Here is a 19,496-nt window from a genome sequence, read left to right on the forward strand (position 1 = left end):
ATACCAAAAACATTCCATGGAAAATAACGCAAAAAACTTAATTTGAAATTTTCAAGTTTTGCATTGACTTTGTAAGTTTCATAACTTCTATTTATATAGTTGATATTGCATCATTATTTGCACTTTGTCAAATGGGGTCATCTGATATATCAAATTGAAGGTCTTAATAAACTCTACTTAAAAATGAAAATTTTAAACCCCCTTTTCATCCCAGGGGGACGGGTGGGGTCATTTAGTGCAAACATTCAAATTTCTCATATGGTAAGGTTGTCGCATATCAAATGAAAGGTCGTACAAGCTACATTACGAAAACATCACTTTTACAGGAAAGACCTTTCAATTGTTTTACAAACAATTGAGATACTAGTTTTTTCTTTTTTTTCTTCCAGCATTTTTTTGGCACGCCCTCTTACCGCTTCTATTGGACTTATCAATACCAAAATTGGACCATAGATAGACCTCAACATAAACTTTTACCAGATGAACTTTTGTAAGATTTCACCATCCCCTTTAGAAGTTATCTCCCTTTTATTGATTTTTTTCAACATGGTCCCCCCAAAATGTGTTAAAAGATATTATGACTTTATTTGGACAAAAGGTAGATCTCATCATGATGTATTACCATATGAGGCTGCATATGATTTCATCATCTCCTTTGAGAGTTATATCCCCTTAAAGCAATTTCTTTTATTTGCATTTTTATCAAAAAGTATTAGAGATAGAATTTAATTGAAAATGACAGCATGTATAAGAACAGATGGCAATGTTAATGAACATATACAATCATTTTGTTATTAACCCTTATAAGGAGTTATTTCCCTTTAAAAATTAAAAACATTTTTTGAAAAATTATGTTTCGAGAACCAGTAGTCTTAGAGACTTGGGACCTTCACCAATAATCTTTAATTCATGTGACCTTTAATATGCACTCAAGGTCAAAGGTCACTGAGTGCAAAAAAAAATTACGCTGCAATTTCAAGCTTACATAATAGAACAACGATAAGACTTTACTGCATACATACAGGGTGTAAATTGTTCCTCTCGACGAGCTCTACATTTTATTTAATAAGCCCAAAAATGTCCGACCGTCTGTGCAAAAGTTACAACGGGATGATTCTTAAAAGTATAGTATTTTATGTATATCTTTTTAAAGGTAACAGATATTAATCTACTATAGACTGCAAAGATGATCAGTAATTCCAGACCTTCAATTTGAGGTCAATGTCAGGTCATGATGAAATTTCACCTTGACCTTCACATTATACTATGACCTTGACCTTGTGATATTTGAAAGGTTGAGTGGTCCTGAGTGGAATGGTGGTAATCCCATGTCTCTACGACTTCCGGTTCTCAAGTTTGGTATTGCATCATATATTTGATGATTAATTGTGACCTTGGTGAACTTTGAAATTGTACCAATTCCTTTTCTATAATGTTGTCCTTTAACTGTAGATCATTTACCATTTAACAGATTTGAGATATCTATTGTCGTTTAAGAGATAATGCAGTTTGAAATTTTGCGAGCTGCGGCATGTATTTCTGAATCAACAACAGCTTAGCACTTAAAATGTTTAAGAAATTGAAGAGGTTAACATAGTTATATGTTTGACCAAATACCAAAAACATTCCATTGAAAAAAAACACCGAAAAATCATTTTGAAAGGTTCATGTTTTGCATCGACTTTGTAAGTTTCATAACTTCTATTTATATCGTTGATATTGCATCATTTTTGGCACTTTGTCAAATGGGGTCATCTGATATATCAAATTGAAGGTCTCAATAAAACTCTACTTAAAAATGAAAATTTTAAACCTCTTTTTCAACCCAAGTGGAAGGGTGGGGTCATTTAGTGCAAAAATTCAAACTTCTCAGATGGTAAGGTTGTCGCATATTAAATGAAAGAACATCAAGCGTACATTTCAAATTTCAAATCTACGTCTCCCAAAAATTAATTAGATGGGGTCATTGAGTGCAAAAAATTAATTTTCTTTTACGATAGGGTTGTTGTATATTAAATGAAAGGTCATGATGTGTACATTTGAAATATCAAATTCCCAACCTCCAAAAATTGGTTGGATGGGGTTATTAAGTGCAAAAATCAAAATTTCTAGAACATGGCGTTGTCGCATATCAAATGAAAGCTCATCTACCCTGTGTTACATATATCATACTTCCGATCTAAAAAATGTAAGCGGATTGTAAAAAGCGAAAAGTTTCAGAAGGTATGCTTGTCGTATATCAAACGAAAGGTCGTCCAAAGTACATTACAAAAACATCACTTTTACAGGAAAGACCTTTCAATTGTTTTACAAACAATTGAGATACTAGTTTTATTTTCATATTGGTCGGAGTTCCTTCAGACACTTGTAAAAAACAAACGAAGAAACTAGATAATTTAATTTCACACTATGATATATTGATGATGTCCTTTCCATTAACAATCCAAACTCTGCCTCATTTTTAGACTTATATTTCAAATTTAAAATACGCGGTCATCTCAGTACCAGAATCTATGACAAACGAGACAATTTTAAATTTTAAATTATCAATTTCCCCCACCTTAGTATAGCAATATACCAACTTCACCTGCATATAGAATAAATGTATTTCCCAACATGGGCTCTCAGCTCCTATTCAGACTTTGTAAAACGTCGCTAGTGTCTGAGTATATAGAAGAAGTTCTCGTCCTTTTTCTAAAAAAGTTCATCGGAAGGTACCAACCCCTTGTTGATAAATATTCCGTATCAAATTCACAAATAATACACGATATTTTGAGGTATAGATTCTGGGTACTGACGTTGTCTATCATCTCAACAACGCCTTATATATAGTATTCTTTTATTTGTTTTTGTTATTTTACTTGACTGTTTAGTCTGTTTTTGTATTTGACGTGGTCCTATACTTGTAAAATCCCGTCATTGTGTTAATGTGCCATGGTGATATTTTTGTATTTTTGTCTTTAATTTTTGCTGATGTGTTTTGTCTATAAGTCTTTTTGTGTTTCTTTGTTACACGTTTGTTGTTTTGTGGTGATTAAGAGTATAACACAATATTGACTACTTTACCCCAATTATTGACCTCTTTTACAAAACTATTATGTCTGTTGGTTTTGTTCACACATCTCTGCCAAAATAATTGAATTTAATGCGACTCTCATACAAGTGAGAGGTTTAGCTAGCTACAAAACCAAGTTAAATCCACCATTTTCTCCATTAGAAAATGCCTGTACCAAGTCAGGAATATGACAGTTGTTATCCATTCGTTTGATGTGTTTGAGCTTTTGATTTTGCCATTTGATACCAATTTTCCGTTTTTAATCTTCCTCGGAGTTCAGTATTTTTTTTATTTTACTTTTGTTTTCAAAAAGAAAGCGAAGTATATCGAAAATGTAATCGGAATCTTGAAAATTAAGGGATTAGCGGCGGGACTATTTATTTTATTTCTTTAAAGAGCATAAGCATTACAAACATTGCTTCCATTAACACAATAAAGGTATGGCATGAGCCTTTATAAAACGAAAATATAAGTATGACACAGCTATAACTGTGGAATATGTATTGAGATAAGACAGGAGCTTTTGTGGTATAGGTTTAGAGATATTTTTTGTTGAACATGAAAAGAGGTATGACCGACACTTTTGTGGAATAGAAATAGAGGTGTGACAGATTGAAGCCTTTACGGAATAGGAAAAGTATGACCGGAGCTATTGTGGAATAGCAATAGAGGTGTGACAGATTGAAGCCTTTACGGAATAGGAAAAGTATGACCGGAGCTATTGTGGAATAGCAATAGAGGTGTGACAGATTGAAGCCTTTACGGAATAGGAAAAGTATGACCGGAGCTATTGTGGAATAGCAATAGAGGTGTGACAGATTGAAGCCTTTATGGAATAGGACAAGTATGACCGGAGCTATTGTGGAATAGCAATAGAGGTGTGACAGATTGAAGCCTTTATGGAATAGGAAAAGTATGACCGGAGCTATTGTGGAATAGCAATAGAGGTGTGACAGATTGAAGCCTTTATGGAATAGAAAAAGTATGACCGGAGCTATTGTGGAATAGCAATAGAGGTGTGACAGATTGAAGCCTTTATGGAATAGAAAAAGTATGACCGGAGCTATTGTGGAATAGCAATAGAGGTGTGACAGATTGAAGCCTTTATGGAATAGAAAAAGTATGACCGGAGCTATTGTGGAATAGCAATAGAGGTGTGACAGATTGAAGCCTTTATGGAATAGAAAAAGTATGACCGGAGCTATTGTGGAATAACAATAGAGGTGTGACAGATTGAAGCCTTTATGGAATAGAAAAAGTATGACCGGAGCTATTGTGGAATAGCAATAGAGGTGTGACAGATTGAAGCCTTTATGGAATAGAAAAAGTATGACCGGAGCTATTGTGGAATAGCAATAGAGGTGTGACAGATTGAAGCCTTTATGGAATAGAAAAAGTATGACCGGAGCAATTGTGGAATAGCAATAGAGGTGTGACAGATTGAAGCCTTTATGGAATAGAAAAAGTATGACCGGAGCTATTGTGGAATAACAATAGAGGTGTGACAGATTGAAGCCTTTATGGAATAGAAAAAGTATGACCGGAGCTATTGTGGAATAGCAATAGAGGTGTGACAGATTGAAGCCTTTATGGAATAGAAAAAGTATGACCGGAGCTATTGTGGAATAACAATAGAGGTGTGACAGATTGAAGCCTTTATGGAATAGAAAAAGTATGACCGGAGCTATTGTGGAATAACAATAGAGGTGTGACAGATTGAAGCCTTTATGGAATAGAAAAAGTATGACCGGAGCTATTGTGGAATAGCAATAGAGGTGTGACAGATTGAAGCCTTTATGGAATAGGAAAAGTATGACCGGAGCTATTGTGGAATAGCAATAGAGGTGTGACAGATTGAAGCCTTTATGGAATAGAAAAAGTATGACCGGAGCTATTGTGGAATAGCAATAGAGGTGTGACAGATTGAAGCCTTTATGGAATAGAAAAAGTATGACCGGAGCTATTGTGGAATAACAGTAAATGTGAGACAGGAGTCTTTGTGAAATAGCAATAGAGGTATTACAGGAGCCTTTGTTGAATAATAATAGAGGCTAGAAAAGAACAATAGAGGTATGACTGGAGATTTTTATTTTATGAATTAGAATGGAGGTATGATAGAAGCCTTTGTGGAGTTGATAAAGAGGTTGACAGCTGGGTTTTTAGCTGAACAAATTTTGTTTACATCTGGCAAAGGAAGTACGAAAAGAAACTTAATAGAACAGTAAACGAATCAATTAACACGTGGAAATAGAGATACAGCAAGAAGCTTAATATATCAGGTAATGATTACATTATACGTGGAAATAGAGATACAGCAAGAAGCTTTATAGATCAGGTAATGATTACATTAATACGTGGAAAGTAGAGATACAGCAAGAAACTTAATGGATCAGGTAATGATTACATTAATACGTGGAAAGTAGAGATACAGCAAGAAACTTAACGGATCAGATAATGATTACATTAATACGTGGAAATATAGATACAGCAAGAAGCTTAATAGATCAGGTAATGATTACATTAATACGTGGCAAAGAGATACAGCAAGAAACTTAATGGATCAGGTAATGATTACATTAATACGTGAAAATAGAGATACAGCAAGAAGCTTAATGGATCAGGTAATGATTACATTAATACGTGAAAATAGAGATACAGCAAGAAGCTTAAAGGATCAGGTAATGATTACATTAATACGTGGAAATAGAGATACAGCAAGAAACTTAATGGATCAGGTAATGATTACATTAATACGTGGAAATAGAGATACAGCAAGAAGCTTAATGGATCAGGTAATGATTACATTAATACGTGGAAAGTAGAGATACAGCAAGAAGCTTAAAGGATCAGGTAATGATTACATTAATACGTGGAAAGTAGAGATACAGCAAGAAGCTTAAAGGATCAGGTAATGATTACATTAATACGTGGAAAGTAGAGATACAGCAAGAAGCTTAAAGGATCAGGTAATGATTACATTAATACGTGGAAATAGAGATACAGCAAGAAGCTTAATAGATCAGGTAATGATTACATTAACACGTAGAAATATAGATACAGCAAGAAGCTTAATATACCAGGTATTGATTACATTAATACGTGGAAATAGAGATACAGCAAGAAGCTTTATAGATCAGGTAATGATTACATTAACACGTGGCAATAAAGATACAGCAAGTAGCTTAATGGATCAGGTAATGATTACATTAATACCTGGCACGTGGCAATAGAGATACAGCAAGAAGCTTAATGGATCAGGTAATGATAACATAAATACGTGGAAATAGAGATACAGCAAGAAGCTTAATAGATCAGGTAATGAATCAATTAACACGTAGAAATAAAGATACAGCAAGTAGCTTAATGGATCAGGTAATGATTACATTAATACGTGGCACGTGGCAATAGAGATACAGCAAGAAGCTTAATGGATCAGGTAATGATAAAATAAATACATGGAAATAGAGATACAGCAAGAGGCTTAATAGATCAGGTAATCATTACATTAACACGTCGAAATAGAGATACAGCTAGAAGCTAAATGGATCAGGTAATGATAACATTAATACCTGGCACGTGGCAAAAGAGATACAGCAAGAAGCTTAATAGATCAGGTAATGATTACATTAACACGTCGAAATAGAGATACAGCAAGAAGATTAATAGATCAGGTAAACATTACATTAACACGTGGCAATAGAGATACAGCAAGTAGCTTAATGGATCAGGTAATGATTACATTAGTACCTGGCACGTGGCAATAAAGATACAGCAAGTAGCTTAATAGATCAGGTAATCATTACATTAACACATGGAAATAGAGATGCAGCAAGAAGCTTAATAGATCAGGTATAGGAAAGGTATGACCGGAGCTATTGTGGAAAAACAATAAATGTGAGACAGGAGCCTTTGTGAAATAGCAATAGGGGTATTACAGGAGCCTTTGTTGAATAATAATAGAGGCTAGAAAAGACCAATAGAGGTATGACTGGAGATTTTTATTTTATGAATTAGAATGGAGGTATGATGGAAGCCTTTGTAGAGTTGATATAGAGGTTGACAGCTGGGTTTTTAGCTGAACAAATTTTGTTTACATCTGGCAAAGGAAGTACGAAAAGAAACTTAATAGAACAGTAAACGAATCAATTAACACGTGGAAATAGAGATACAACAAAAAGCTTAATAGATCAGGTAATGATTACATTATACGTGGAAATAGAGATACAGCAAGAAGCTTTATAGATCAGGTAATGATTACATTAATACGTGGAAATAGAGATACAGCAAGAAGCTTTATAGATCAGGTAATGATAACATTAACACGTGGAAATAGAGATACAACAAGAAGCTTAATGGATCAGGTAATGATTACATTAATACGTGGAAATAGAGATACAGTAAGAAGCTTAATGGATCAGGTAATGATTACATTAATACCTGGCACGTGGCAATAGAGATACAGCAAGAAGCTTAATGGATCAGGTAATGATTACATTAATACCTGGCACGTGGCAATAGAGATACAGCAAGAAACTTAATGGATCAGGTAATGATTACATTAACACGTGGAAATAGAGATACAACAAGAAGCTTAATGGATCAGGTAATGATTACATTAATACGTGGAAATAGAGATACAGCAAGAAACTTAATGGATCAGGTAATGATTACATTAATACGTGTAAATAGAGATACAACAAGAAGCTTAATGGATCAGGTAATGATTACATTAACACGTGGAAATAGAGATAAAGCAAGAAGCTTAATAGGTGAGGTAATGGTAACATTATACGTGGAAATAGAGATACAGCAAGAAGCTTAAAGGATCAGGTAGTGATTACATTAATACGTGGAAATAGAGATACAGCAAGAAACTTAATGGATCAGGTAATGATTACATTAATACGTGTAAATAGAGATACAACAAGAAGCTTAATGGATCAGGTAATGATTACATTAACACGTGGAAATAGAGATAAAGCAAGAAGCTTAATAGGTGAGGTAATGGTAACATTATACGTGGAAATAGAGATACAGCAAGAAGCTTAAAGGATCAGGTAGTGATTACATTAATACGTGGAAATAGAGATACAGCAAGAAGCTTAATAGATCAGGTAATGATTACATTAACACGTCATAACCATGGCGTGGTTAGTTTCTCTAGACTTATGAGAAAAGATGTCCCCTTTAATAGTATCTTTCCTCCTCTTTTTGTTTGTGTATATTTGTAAAATAGATCTGAATTTTAAACAAATCAAAAGAACTGAATTAAAACAAATGTGTTAATGCTAATTAAAAAGAACGAGTACGTGATCAATAATTAGTAATAAGTGTACAGAAAACACCCCAATCATATATACATGCACAAATTAATCCGACCATGTTCATTTCTGTCTACGTCTATCACATCTGTCTGTTTCAGTGATTTTAATCCAATTGTTATTTGAAATGTAGTTTAAAACTAATGTTTACTTGATGACAAATGACATGTTCAATGGCCGATAGATATTTATTCCATGTATATAGCGAACTTTACGGGTGAATTTATATGTGAAAAATATCTATATATAAACACCTAGAGTATATTTTTCTATTATCATTGTGTCCATTTAATTTTTAGTTCTATGTAAAGACTTCCTTTAACCTTGTGTTTATTTAAAAAAAATGTCTTACAGGGAAGTGAAGTAAAGAGATCTATAACAGGAGCATGAAATGAAGCATTAACATGTATTTCAAGTTATGTATGCTTGGGATATGGATAGTTTATGTAACGTCGAACGGTAAGTAAATAAATAGTTCAATGTATGACTGATATCAACATTTATATTTATTTTTTTACAAACAAAGTTTTAATTTCGTTTGGTCTGCAACACCAAAATATCTTGTACCAGAATTCAACTTACAAATATTTTAAAAGAAATTAGTTTTATAAATGTTTTTTTTCAACAGTGTTTTAAAATCAATTTCATTAATTTTGATTAATTCATTGATTATGGCTAGTGATTCCCTTGCCTAAAAGTGCTTATAATTATAGTTTGTTCCCAAATTGGCTTTACAAACAAAGCAGTATCTCTTATTTTAAGGTTAAGGATATTGAAGAGTGTTTTTTTATTGTTTTTGTTGAATGAGCTATGAAACAACAATAAAGAACAACTCGGAACAGTACCGAAACAAATAACTAATCTCGTCCGAAATATTAAAAAACGGACAATTGATACATGACATTTAAATCAAACAGAAATTTAAATATATATAATATTTATATAACACATTTCTAATTCATTCCATTAACGTGACTTTACGGTTAAGTGACCGAGTAAGACGAAGTGAAATAAGATATAGTATACAAAGAAAAAACATCACGAGACATAAGTTAAATGTATGTTTCATCGCCATGTGTTTACCAGGAAGTTGCATATATTTAATTAATCAAATCAATACACATAAATTATATTGTCGTATGAAACAGACTTCCAAGCGTAAAACACTTGTTTTGAAAACAAAGTTCCTAGAAACATGACATATTCTTTTGGCAGAATTCAGTTTTTTTGTTGTTTTATGAAACAACAATGTTTTTAATTCAATCATAGAAATTGGAAGAACTGCTTATATGCAGGTTGAATCTAAAACATGGGTTTATAATTCGCGTAGAATGAATATAAAATAAGAATAAAGATAAATGATTAAGTCTAAGGTAGAATTTCATGTTGTATGTTTTGGTTTTAAACGTACAAAATTTCGCTTTACCTTTCATACTAAGGAAGGAATACATATTGCATAACCAACGTCTTGGAATGTTTCACGTAATTGTAGAATTTTTAATGCTTATCATACATAATCCTTTGAAAACTATTTATAGAACACAAAATAGAGTACACAATAGACTCTGAACTAGCAAAGGAAAATCATGTTATTTCTTTCCATGATGATCGGAGAGAAAAAAGACAAGTGGAAAACAGTTGGTCTTCAAGTACGACAGCACACAGTAATATATCAATTAAACCAACGACACACACATATAGTAATGTATCAATACCAACAACACAAGTACACAGTAATGTGACTAGATCAACAACACAAATACACAGTAATGTGACTAGATCAACAACACAAATACATAGTAATGTGACTAGATCAACAACACAAATACACAGTAATGTGACTAGATCAACAACACAAATACATAGTAATGTAACAATTAAACCAACAACACAAGCACATAGTAAGTCTACAACAAATACGCCAAGTACAACAAGACTGCAATCTACAACAATAGCGCCAAGTACAACCAGACTGCTGTCTACAACAAAAGCACCAAGTACAACAAGACTGCAATCTACAACAAAATCACCAAGTACAACAAAACTGCCGTCTACAACAAAATCACCAAGTACAACAAGAATGCCGTCTACAACAAAATCACCAAGTACAACAAGAATGCCGTCTACAACAAAAGCATCAAGTACAACAACAGAAGGCCTGTCAACAGCAACTACTACAGTTTCAAAAGAAACAACGTTAAATCCACAAGAAACAACATACGTTAAGGTTTGTGTTTATTTTCATCTTTTTCAGGTTAAAAAAAAGCATAAATGTTACGTCATGTATAACACTTAAACACTTATAACATGTATTACCTTTAACACGTAAACGAACTATGCCAACACGATGAAACAAATGTGCATGGAACTATGTGTATTAGATTAAAAAAAACCGACACTTTTTATATACAATACTCAAGTAAAATTAGGCGTGACATGCTTATTTAAAGTATGCATGCATATCTCTTCAATACGTTTTTTGTTGTTGTGTAATGTTTATTGGTCGTTAAGGTTACAGTTGACTAAAATCTTAGTGTAGAAAGCATGGTTTACGCTTGAGAAAGAGTTACACAGGTTTAGACGTTTGTTCGGAAAATTAGTGGCCGGGTCGAAGGTTAAAGGGGTGATCATAAGGGACTCTCTATGCGCCGTAAGGGTAACATAAAGAGAACACCCCTATCAAGGAAATAGTGGTATCGACCACGGGTATATAAGATAATGAGAAATGGCACTCGAGACTGTAACCGACCGTGCGAGGGCTGTATAGCCAGTCAAGGTCGTTAAACACTTCCAGTTGTTGACTCGAGACTGTCGGTTGGCTGACGATGAACCGTCATAAGTCAACAGAGTGTACGTCGGTAATATTAAGTGCAGGAAGAGCTTTAATATTCAGAGGACACTTTGTACTGGGTACAAAAGTAAACGTACAAGTTGATCGGATTGACAAGGCAGACTATCCCACTCGGAGGACAAGTTGTACCATCCCGCACTGTCTGGTAGTGACAGACTGTCCCAATCGGAGGACAAGTTGTACCAGCCCACACTGTCTGGAGGTGACATACTGTCCCAATCGGAGGACAGGCTGCATGTACCAGCACACACTGTCTGATACAGACAGACTGTACCAGCCATACTGTCTGATACAGACAGACTGTACCAGCCATACTGTCTTTTAGTGACACATCGTCACATCTTGAGGACAGGCAGTTTTATTGTATTATGTAATTGTCCGTTGTTACTTTATATCGGCAAAGAGTCAATGTGTATATTTTAGTTCATTGTGCATAATATAGATAGTTGTAGTTTTTAGTATTATCGTATTGTTTGTGGACAACTTGGATTCAAGTATTTACTGGAATGGACGTTTGAGATATAAACCCCTGGTTACACGTTACAGTTGTAAGTTTTTTGTTGACACATTAACGTAAGTGCCGTTCACTTAATCTCCTTGTGATAGGGACCATAACACGCCTTCAGTGATGACATCAGTCTGAATCAAATGCTGTCTGTATACCTCCTATCTGAAACAATCTCGGATGCACTCTACTTCAAAGAAATGCAATGAGTGACTTTATTTAAAGAATAATTAAGAGGTAAACTAATTGCCTTTTGAAATGTTCAGCATTTGCAATATTTATCATAGTCTACTCATCGACAATTAAAGTAAAGATCATATTGTGATTGAAAGGTGAAAAAGAACAACATTTCCTCATGTGATATGAATGTGGGTTTGATGATAGGGTTCTGGGTGGACATTACATATAAAGATAAAATGAGATGACAAAAAAAACCGCCGACATTTAACATAAACTTTATATATTATCAAAATGTCAACATTTGTTTTAAACAAGAAATAAATATAAAAAATATGTAACCTCTATATTGTTTGGTGTTTTGAAGAGTTATATAAATTTTACTTATAAACTGCGATTCACAATAGTAAGCAATCCAATATGTGATAAAAGGGAATAGCCAAAATAGAAATAACGACTGATTACCAACTGAACATTCATATGGTAAAGCATAAAAAAAACGTATGTCATATGAACTCCAGCCAAAAGAAATCGGGTACGTCCTGAAATGTAAAGCTGTTACCCGACAGCCTCTCGTGCAACAACCGTCGTATTTCCCACTACACACACGTTTTAGAATTATGTTGCTTAGCAAGAAAAGAAATATTCAGACTAAGAAAATTTCAAACGTCTTTTGATGTGTCTAGTTTAGAATACATGTGTCAACATGTAGCAGTCTACAGTTTCATTATAGTCAATGACCGTATATTGACATTTAATTAGCTGTCTTTTTTGACATTATTTATGTACTGTCTCATTATGTATTCAACATCCTTTTATTCGCGGTGTATCCGTGTCAAAATTGTCTTAAAACCCCATAAAAATATTGTAAATCTCATTTGAGATTTTAACATAGATGCATGCAGATCAAATAACAAAAAGTTAAATATTTAAAAGACGTAGATATAAGCTGTTATGTTGATTTAAGTTCAAAGCTAAATTCACAGTAAAGTATGCACATTGCAGGGTACAAATTGTTTATCATCTCATAAAACTTGTCTATTTATACAGGTACATTGACTTGAAACATTTTAAGTTGCATGTAGGTTGAAAAAGTACATCTAATTGACAAACGAATAACTTGATAATTTCTTTATTTCATAGACTGTATAATTTTATTTTACCATGCCTCGGAGAACGTATACGAGTTTTATGCAATTTATGAATCATTATTTGAAGCTTTTTGTGAATGTGAGCGCATCGAACAAAATCAAAACGTTTCATATATTGTGTCGAGCAACTGATTTTCTACAATATCAATATGATGAAAATATGATATTCAATTGATCGATTTATATTTGTGTGTTTCCCATAATTTAAAAGATTGTTTTTCTTTGTTTCACAAACAAACGGTTATGGGCATCTGATGAGTTCGGGTCAGTGTGATGTCAGTTATAAGTTCGGGTCAGCATATTTGATGTCAAATAGTTAGATGTATAATTTTTTTAAAGAACTAACATCCAGGCAGAGGGAAGACAGATACTACGAAATTTAACACTTCTTTGGTTCATCAAGTATAAAAATCATGTGTTGTGCATTTGAATTTTTAAAAATGAATATGTACTTAAAATGTAGTTTTATTATATGTTGCCGTACTTGGTAACCTTTCAATATTTTATTTTTATGTTTTGAAAATAAACATACTTTGCTTTAAAGTACGCATTTCAGTCTTTTTAGGATATGAATTTATTGTCCTGATCAGAGTTTCCCCTGGGTCAATTATTTTTTTCGCCACCTCTTTCGCCAAAACAATATATTTTTCGCCACTTTATTATTTTTTTCGCCAAGTAACATAAATATATTTTTCGTTTAAAATTTACCTTTTTTTCTACCCCCCCCCCCCCCCTTTCCCTTAAATAAGATGATTTTGCGCCATAGTGTCTATGATTATTCTCTCAAACTTATTTTAGAGTCTATATTTTAATGAATAAACACTAAACATTTACTTTAAAACAACAGATTTTTTTTTAACTTAGTAAAAGGGAAAAATATTCATTGTATTTTCTAAATTTCTAAATGAGGGAGCAACTATACTTTTAATAACAAAGAAGATATAAGTCCTGGAATATAACACAATTAAAGGACATATTTTGATCATATAATACCAGTATAGTTCGTAGTAGGGAAAGTTTCTTTAAAAGAAAAATACTGATGTGCCCTTTTGTACTAAGACGTGGTTTTTACAACAAAACAAAAGCTTGTCTCACATGAAATTGATCCCTCATTTTTATATATATTTTATATATATTTGCTCTAAATGACTTCTTCAAAGATATCAAAATAAACAATAACGACTGTGTTTTGAATGCTATTTCTATAGCTTCAACCAATTTATTGTTCATTTGGTTTTGAATTTTTACTTTTCTCTATTTATGAAAATATATATCAATGACAGTTCCTTAAGGCACTTTGCTGGATTAACAAAGTTCCAAATGCGAGCTACAAAACCAAGGAAAAACCTCTGTTTGTCACTACAGTTCAGCATCTCTCACCAGTAATAGAACCCTGCAATTTTTATTTCATTCTAGAAGTCAAACTCTCACCATTTTCGATCTCTACCCAGCTCAGTATTTTTTATCCCTACAAACCAACTCTCTTCAGTTTTAAAATCCACACATTTTGTTGTTCTATTGAACTCCACATCGTTATTTTTCTATTCTAACAAACTGTCTCTTACCAGTTTTATACTGACGATTTTGTCACTCCATTTTCAGCAATCAGACACTCATCAGTACTACAACTCCACAGTTATTCATGATGGTAATGGCGTCTATTGGGATGAACTTGAAAACCATACCACTCATGTGGTCCTGTCGAATGCAAAATACTTATCATCAGCGGTAAATACTCTTTCTTATCTATCGTTATTCTACATTTTACCAATAGAATGAAATTCAAAACAGTGTGGCTGTGGCCATTGATTGACACATTAAATTCATCCATTGACTGGGACAATTTACGTGAACGTTTGTCTGTAACGACCACTGTTCACGACGCACCTACGATAGACATTTAAACTGTGGGGTTACCAAAGGTTTCTTAACGCCTTTGATTATAAAATAATTCGAAAAAATAATCAGGAATAACCTTTATGTTTTGATTTATATAATTGATATAAATCAAAACATCGTGGTATTTCTGATTAATTTTTCGAATTACTTTATTAAGGTGTTAAGAACCTTTGGTGACCCCATAGTTTAAGTGTCTTTAAAAGTACATAGTGAGCAGTGGTCGTTACATACAAACGTTCACCTAAATTATCCCAGTCAATGGATGAATTTAATGTATCAATCAATGGCCACAGCCACACTGTTTTGAATTTCATTCTAGGTACATGCCATGATAGCGTACTCAGGTCGCGTTGAGATAGCCGAGGGTTGTCTCCAGATGAAAGGCAAACTAGAGAATTAAAATTTTTATCTTCACCTTCTCTTACTAAGCAATTATGAAATAGATCAGTAATGGAACGGCCCCCATTATAGATATTGTGTCTAAGGTAGAGCTACATAACTCACAAAAAAAAAACAAATCCGACATAGTGTGTCATTCTAGTACCAAGGAGGTGGTATTTCTATGGGACATTGATAATCGTCCTTACTATGTTTGTTATATTGTTATATTTGTCGCTGGTCATTCAGTGTCTATTCATACATGCACTATGTATTGTGTTCACCAACCTACAGCGTTAGGAATCATATATAGAAGACTAGTTTCATCAGATCCAAATTTAAATAAAAAATATTGTGAAAAGTTAAATCATAAATCATTCGGTCAATACTTAAAGTATAACCATAAAGTTAAAAAAAAAAAGACACAGAAATACACAAATGCTGTTCATTTTCTACACCATTATTAATCCCTTCCTTTAAGAATATACATTGTTGTACTAACTACATAAAACTTGCGTATTATCTCTACTAATATTCATTTTTACAGTATTATCTCTACTAATATTCATTTTTACAGTATTATCTCTACTAATATTCATTTTTACAGGGTTTGGAATTGCCATTTACAATGCCATTTTACGGTCACAATATATCCAAGGTACAACTTACAACCGGAGGTACGTTCAATGGTAACTTATATAAGACTAACACGGTCACAATATAACAAAGGTACAACTTACAACCGGAGGTACGTTCAATGGTAACTTATATAAGACTAACACGGTCACAATATAACAAAGGTACAACTTACAACCGGAGGTACGTTCAATGGTAACTTACATAAGACTAAATGTCACAATATATCTAAGGTACAACTTACAACCGGAGGTACGTTCAATGGTAACTTACATAAGACTAAATGTCACAATATATCCAAGGTACAACTTACAACCGGAGGTACGTTCAATGGTAACTTACATAAGACTAAATGTCAAAGTACACATGAATAACTAACGAATGATCAATGCAAATATTCAAGCAACTAGAGCAATAAGCAAGAAACCAATTACAAACTGAGAAGTCGACCTTGGTTGATTTTTGTTTGGATATTTGTATTATAACGAGCTTTTTATACTGCACACATGTAGAACTAGCAAAGACGTTCATGACTTTAAATTTATCTAAACAATTTGTGCTTACTTTTTGGGTTAAGGTCTGCTGAATTCAAATGAGCTGAACCGTCAGGAGAAGAGGTGTAACCAAACAACCTAGTACCGTAACGAAACTTTTCATTCGTCATCGTTGTATTCCTTAATTTCTAATAATAATAATCTGGCTAGAAAGAAGTAACACATTGAGATCAATGGCATTGTTGTCTTTGTATATAGTAGTCTAAATACAACAACTACACATTTTAATTTGGAAAAAGATTAAATCAACGATTCATCAAAATGCATTGATGTATTTGAATATTAACTTTAATTTCATATTAATGTTGTCTTTGTTGTAGTATCAGATTAATGCTGATTTACTTTGTAGGGTTTATATACATGGCTCCATTCGTACACAAGTTTTTGACCTATTCTCAGTACGTGGCTCCACTGATGGCGAACTTTGATACACAAACTGACAATTCCGATGTATTGTATAAAAAATATAGTGAGTATATATTTTTTCGTGTATCTTTTGTTGTTTAATGCTTATTATCAAATTGAACTCACTATGATTGAACTCCACCTTAACAATAGGGCAGACACCTGTTAAAGGCCCTAAGCACTTCAACTAATAATGGTATACTTTATTTACCCCCAAATACGATGAAAATCGGTGAAATGTCCACAGCACATTCTATGTAAAAAAAAGTAACAGAAATAAGTGCATTGTGAATTTGTGGCATCACGTAAACAATAATCAGTGACCAAAAAGTGTATGACTTGCCTCGAATGGTTAAATGAAAAAAAAAAACTGTGAATGAATTGAAAAGCATCTTCATTGTCAAAAGTAATAACAATTCTTGTTCTAGAATATAGAACAATTTATTCTAGTAGGCTGTATCTCAAAGGAAGATACACGTTTGTAATTCCCTGAGAATCATAACAACATGGAATGCTTATGTAAACTATATTGTATTATGACTGTAACAATACTATATCCTGGATCATACCAACACGGAATGCTTATGTAAACTATATTGTATTATGACTGTAACAATACTATATCCTGGATCATAACAACATGGAATGCTTATGTAAACTATATTGTATTATGACTGTAACAATACTATATCCTGGAAAAAAAACCACATACGATCAAATACTGTACATGATATATCTCTTTCAGATGACAGTGTAGTAATTGAATGGCGAAATCTTCATCTAAATGATCAGCGATATCGTAAGTCGTAAATACATTCTAGTTAGACAGCAAACGGGGTCTATCAAACCCGTATTTCATATCATTCCGATGATCTCTGATAGAATGCCTGACATTTTGGGTGAACATCCGAATGCTGTGTTAAGAGGTTTCATTGGGGAAAATTATAGATTTCTTTTACTATAAAGTTGTAGAATTGCTCGATTTTAATGCATGCAGCCTAAGTTTTTTTTTCAAAAGATGGAAGTCCTACTCTTATCAGCTTCAAAATATTAGAAGCAAAAATGCATTTTTGAATTTTGAAACCGTTTTGTTTCTAGCTTCATTATCATACTAGTAGTTAATAAACATACCAGTTGTATGCGAAATCATAATATGTTGTTGTCGCCATTACAAATCGCTTTAATTAATAAATACCCTTGTATTTGTTTAAGGTGAACGTCACACTGCTGGTATTATAATTTGATATTTGAATGTCGTTCCTGTTTTAATTTGCATGTTCAGACACACTTTGAGTTGAGATAGAGTAAATGTTTATATAAAGGTCCAAAGGAATTTTTAAATATATACTTGCTGAGGAAGTAAAAGAAAAATTGTCCTGACTATTCAGAGTTTCTATTGCCTTTGCTTGTTAATTGTTAGTTCTTTTATTTTCGGTGATTTCATTTGTAGTGATTTTTGTTGTTGCTTTAGTTGATATTTCGTACAAGTTTTAAATGTACACGCACCCATTCGTGCATATTCATCGTCATAATTTCATGAATATTGGTCATCGCAATAACAAAACTGTATTCATTTCATATTATGTCGGTAATTTGTTAAGGTTGACACCGCGTTATCAACTCATTCGGTATTGAAGAGCTTGTAGCTGCTGTTCAGAATTTGTAAAACGTCACCAGTATATAAGCAGAGATTTGACGAACAAAGTCTATATCAAAGAACGTTTCGTCCTTTTTCTAAGAAAAGTTCATCGGAAGATACCAAATATTTCGTATCAACTTCACAAATAATACATGATGATCTTGAGGTATAAATTCTAGGAAGTGACGATGTTTATCATCTAAAATTACGTGTTATAGTGTTATTTTATTTTATATTGTAAAAGTATTACTTTTATTGTTTAGTTTGGTAATATCCATTTGACATGGCTTGATACTGATGCATCCCGTCATTGTATTATTGTGCTATATGGTAACATTTGCCTTTTTTGTCTTTTGTTTTTGCTGATGTGCTTTGTCTATATGGTTTTCTTTGTTGAAATATTTGGTTTTTATTCAAGGGACTGAGATTTTAAGACAAGGTTGAATGCTGTGTCCCTATTTGCACACATTGCTGTCAATATAATGGAATTTTATGCGACAGTTAGTTATACAAGTGGGTGTTAAGCTAGCTATGAAACCAGGTTCAATCCACCATTTTCTACATAAGAACATGCCTGTACCAAGTCAGGAATATGACAGTTGTCATTCATTCGTTTGATGTGTTATATCTTTTAATTTTGCCATTTGGTTAGGGATATTCCGTTTAGAATTGTTCATGTGGTATACATTGTTTTTGTGTTGCCCGAATAACTCAGTTTTTGTTTGGCTGCTCTACGATGGTGACGTAATCGATCGAATGCGGGAAGAGGATTGAATTATTTGGATAAGTTTTTTTTAGGGGAGAAGATCATTACATCCTTTAATATTAATTAGGAGACTAGTTTAAATGTTCACATCTTTGTTCTGAGGTACATATTTAACTTCACGAATCAGATATTGATACAATTTTTATTACTATTTATAAG

The 19,496-nt window shown here is 33.0% G+C and overlaps 1 protein-coding gene across 3 annotated transcripts in view; it reads left to right on the forward strand.

Annotated features, from left to right (window-relative positions):
* The window catches only part of LOC139513649 (mucin-2-like), a 61,283-nt gene that overhangs the window by 34,564 nt on the left and 7,223 nt on the right, over window positions 1-19,496 (forward strand). Inside the window, exons 1-7 of one of the 3 annotated variants that reach the window (XM_071302333.1) lie at window positions 8,575-8,593; window positions 8,731-8,835; window positions 9,915-10,603; window positions 14,663-14,788; window positions 15,945-16,014; window positions 16,877-16,996; window positions 17,678-17,731. In XM_071302333.1, coding sequence (XP_071158434.1) covers window positions 8,781-8,835; window positions 9,915-10,603; window positions 14,663-14,788; window positions 15,945-16,014; window positions 16,877-16,996; window positions 17,678-17,731 — 1,114 coding nt within the window. In that variant the 5' untranslated portion in view covers window positions 8,575-8,593; window positions 8,731-8,780. Of the gene's footprint in view, window positions 1-8,574; window positions 8,594-8,645; window positions 8,836-9,914; window positions 10,604-14,662; window positions 14,789-15,944; window positions 16,015-16,876; window positions 16,997-17,677; window positions 17,732-19,496 lie in introns of those variants that run through there. The other 2 variants (XM_071302332.1, XM_071302331.1) reach the window with 2 other exon arrangements.

Source organism: Mytilus edulis, chromosome 2 (assembly GCF_963676685.1).
Source record: "Mytilus edulis chromosome 2, xbMytEdul2.2, whole genome shotgun sequence".
Taxonomy (NCBI): Eukaryota; Metazoa; Mollusca; class Bivalvia; order Mytilida; family Mytilidae; genus Mytilus; species Mytilus edulis.